Raw genomic sequence first — 2,932 nt, forward strand, 5'->3', positions numbered from 1 at the left:
TGCAGCCGCAGCTGACCAGGAGCATCTACGATCAGTTCATCTCCCAGCTCCAGGCGTCCATCAAGGTGAGTGGGGCAGCGACCTGGGGGGCTGCAGAGGGGTTTGGGGTGTCCAGAAGGGGGTTCAAAGCCCGGTGGAAAAGTGCTGAACAAGTTGATATCAAGGGTAGCAAATACATTTCTTAGATGTAAAGCAGAGAGCTGAGGCTGATCTCTGGAGTTCTGCCTTCCTCAGAAAAAGCTGTAGGATCGTTCAGGTTGGAAAACACCACTGGGACTTTGGAGTCCAGGCATTTCCCCAGCACTGCCAAGGCCAGCACTAAACCATGTCCCTGAGTGCCACATCCACAGATCTGTTAAATACCCCCAGGGATGGTGATTCCCAGGGTGTTCATCATCCAGAATTCCAGCTTTTCATCCAGAACAAAGCCAGAAGGACTTTGGATAAGGGATGGAGTGACAGGACCAGGGAAATGGCTTCCCACTGCCAGAGGGCAGGGATAGATGGGATATTGGGAAGGAATTCTTCCCTGTGAGGGTGCTGAGGCCCTGGCACAGGGTGCCCAGAATTTAAGGCCAGGTTGGACAGGGCTTGGAGCAACCTGGGATCATGGAAGGTGGAACAAGATGTGCTTTAATGTCCCTTTGAACCCAAACAATTCCCTGATTCCATGACCAGCGAAGGCTCACAAGCAGAGTGGTGCCTGTGTTTGCTCACCTCCTGTCCTCCCTTCACAGGAGGAGATCCAGGAGGTGAAAAATGAAGGGAATCTGGAGGGACTCTTCAGTTTACTGGATAAGATCGTGGAGGAGGCCAAGGACCGGGAGGACCCAGCGTGGTATGGATGGCCAGGGGTGGGGGTGTTCCTGCAAGGGCACCTGGCAGTTCCTGCGCTGTCTTTGGGTTCCTGTTGGCCTCGTGCTGCAAGGGAGGGCCTGAAAGCTGCTGTAGCTTTACAGCAGTGACAATGGGCCTAAAACACACAAAAATCAGTTTAATCTGTGCTTCTCTGGGTCCAGGATCCATTTCCACTCACTCACTTAGTGCAGGGAGGTCAGTGCCACTGAGCTGGGGGGACAATCCAGAGGGCTGCTGGGATGGTTTGGGCACAGCACCTGTCCAGCAGCAGAGTCCCCCTGTGTGCTCTTTGTGTCCCTGGCTCAGGGCCTCAGCAGACACTGGGGATTGTGAGCAGAAGCACAGGATTTTGTGTGTCTGTGCTGAGGGGGTGAGGACATCCTGCCTGTTCCAAGCACCCACTTAGGGCCAGCCTTGGGGAGGAGCTCCCTGTGCCCTCCAGCGGGCTCTGCTCTGGCTGTGCTGGGTTCCCTGTGCCAGAGGAAACTGTGGCAGCAGCACACCTCCACAGCACCAGCCACAGAACTCAATGTTACAACTCACTAAAAGTTTTTTAACCAATCACACAAAGCAAAAGCATATTGACAGTAGTTCCATCCAATCACTATAAGTACCTTTGGTTAAACAATGCTTGCTTATTTCGAATACAATACCTGCTTGTAAGCCTTAAAACACAATGCACAGAGCTCCATGATTAATATTAGAACTACTTAATATCTCACTAGATATACTTTTCTTTAGCTTAGGGAGTTATTTTAGACAAGTAGATGTAGTGGCTCTTGGACAGAGCAGATCTGAGCAAGGAGGAAACTCCAGCTCACCCTGAGTGCTGGGATGGGGCAGAGCAGTGCCTTGCTTTACCCCAGGCCAGGGGATGATATGCTGAGCCCCCTCAGAAGGCCAGGCTTGCTGGAGGACACTCCATGCCATCTCCCCAGGGCTGCTCCCACACTCTGCAGCCTCCCAGGTTTTCAGCTCCAGCTATCTCTGACTGGGGATGCAAATCCAAAAACCATTCACCAGGTCCTCAAGCGAGACGAGGATCTGACTCCATGTTTCAGGCTTGATTTATTAAACTATACTAAAAGAATAGAAGAAAGGATTTCATCAGAAGGCTAGCAAGGAATAGAAAAAACAGGAATAACAAAGGCTTGTGTCTCAGACAGAGTCCAAGCCAGCTGGACTGTGATTGGCCATTAATTAGAAACAACCACACGAGACCAATCACAGATGCACCTGTTGCATTCCACAGCAGCAGATAATCATTATTTACATTTTGTTCCTGAGGCCTCTCAGCTAATCCTAAGGAAAGGATTTTCCATAAAACATGTCTGTGACGTGTTAATACCCAGACCATCCTTCTATTTGTCCTTTCTGTTTCTCATATAACTTTCCCGCTGACCAATCTCATGGCTGCTGCTTAGCTCTAATGACAGTTGTGCAGTCTCTGAGGCCTGATTTGCAGTTTTCCCACCCCTGTGATGTTGAGACCCCCGGGCAGGGTGTGTGCTGTGTTCTGAGTTGCTCCGTTGCAGGCGGCCCAGCGGGGTCCCGGCGCAGGACGTGCGCAGCGCGCTGGTGCCGTTCCTGCTGCGGCACCGCTCCCACCTGCGCCGGGCGCTGCACGAGAGGCAGCGCAGGAGCAGCAGCCTGGCCCAGGATGTGCTCGCGGGCAGGGACAGCATTGCAGAGCTGCAGCGGCTGAGCAGGTAAAACACACCAGAAAACCCAAACCAGACTAGACCAACCTAAACCAGACGCAGCCAAACCAACCCAAACCAAACCAGACCAAACCAACCCAACCCAAATGAAACCAGACCAACCTAAACCAGACCTGACCAACCCAAACCAGACCAACCCAGACCAGATCAAACCAAACCAGACCAACCCAATCCAACCCAACCCAAACCAAACCAAACCAGACCAACCTAAACCAGACCCAACCAAACCAGGCCAACCCAATCCAACCCAAACCAGACCAAACCAAACCAGCCCAGCCTCCTCCTCGCAGCACCTGCTGCAGCAGGGCTCAGTGGGACCTGGAATGAGTTTTGAACCCTCCACTTCCCCAGGA

The 2,932-nt window shown here is 52.4% G+C and overlaps 1 protein-coding gene across 1 annotated transcript in view; it reads left to right on the top strand.

Moving 5' to 3' along the window:
* The window catches only part of PMF1 (polyamine modulated factor 1), a 4,238-nt gene extending 1,667 nt beyond the window's left edge, over positions 1-2,571 (top strand). The window contains exons 2-4 of the mRNA XM_031063974.1: positions 6-65; positions 738-838; positions 2,394-2,571. Coding sequence (XP_030919834.1) covers positions 6-65; positions 738-838; positions 2,394-2,571 — 339 coding nt within the window. The remainder of the gene's footprint in view (positions 1-5; positions 66-737; positions 839-2,393) is intronic.
* Positions 2,572-2,932: the final 361 nt, after the last annotated feature.

Source organism: Geospiza fortis, unplaced genomic scaffold (genome assembly GCF_000277835.1).
Source record: "Geospiza fortis unplaced genomic scaffold, GeoFor_1.0 scaffold387, whole genome shotgun sequence".
NCBI classification, from domain to species: domain Eukaryota; kingdom Metazoa; phylum Chordata; class Aves; order Passeriformes; family Thraupidae; genus Geospiza; species Geospiza fortis.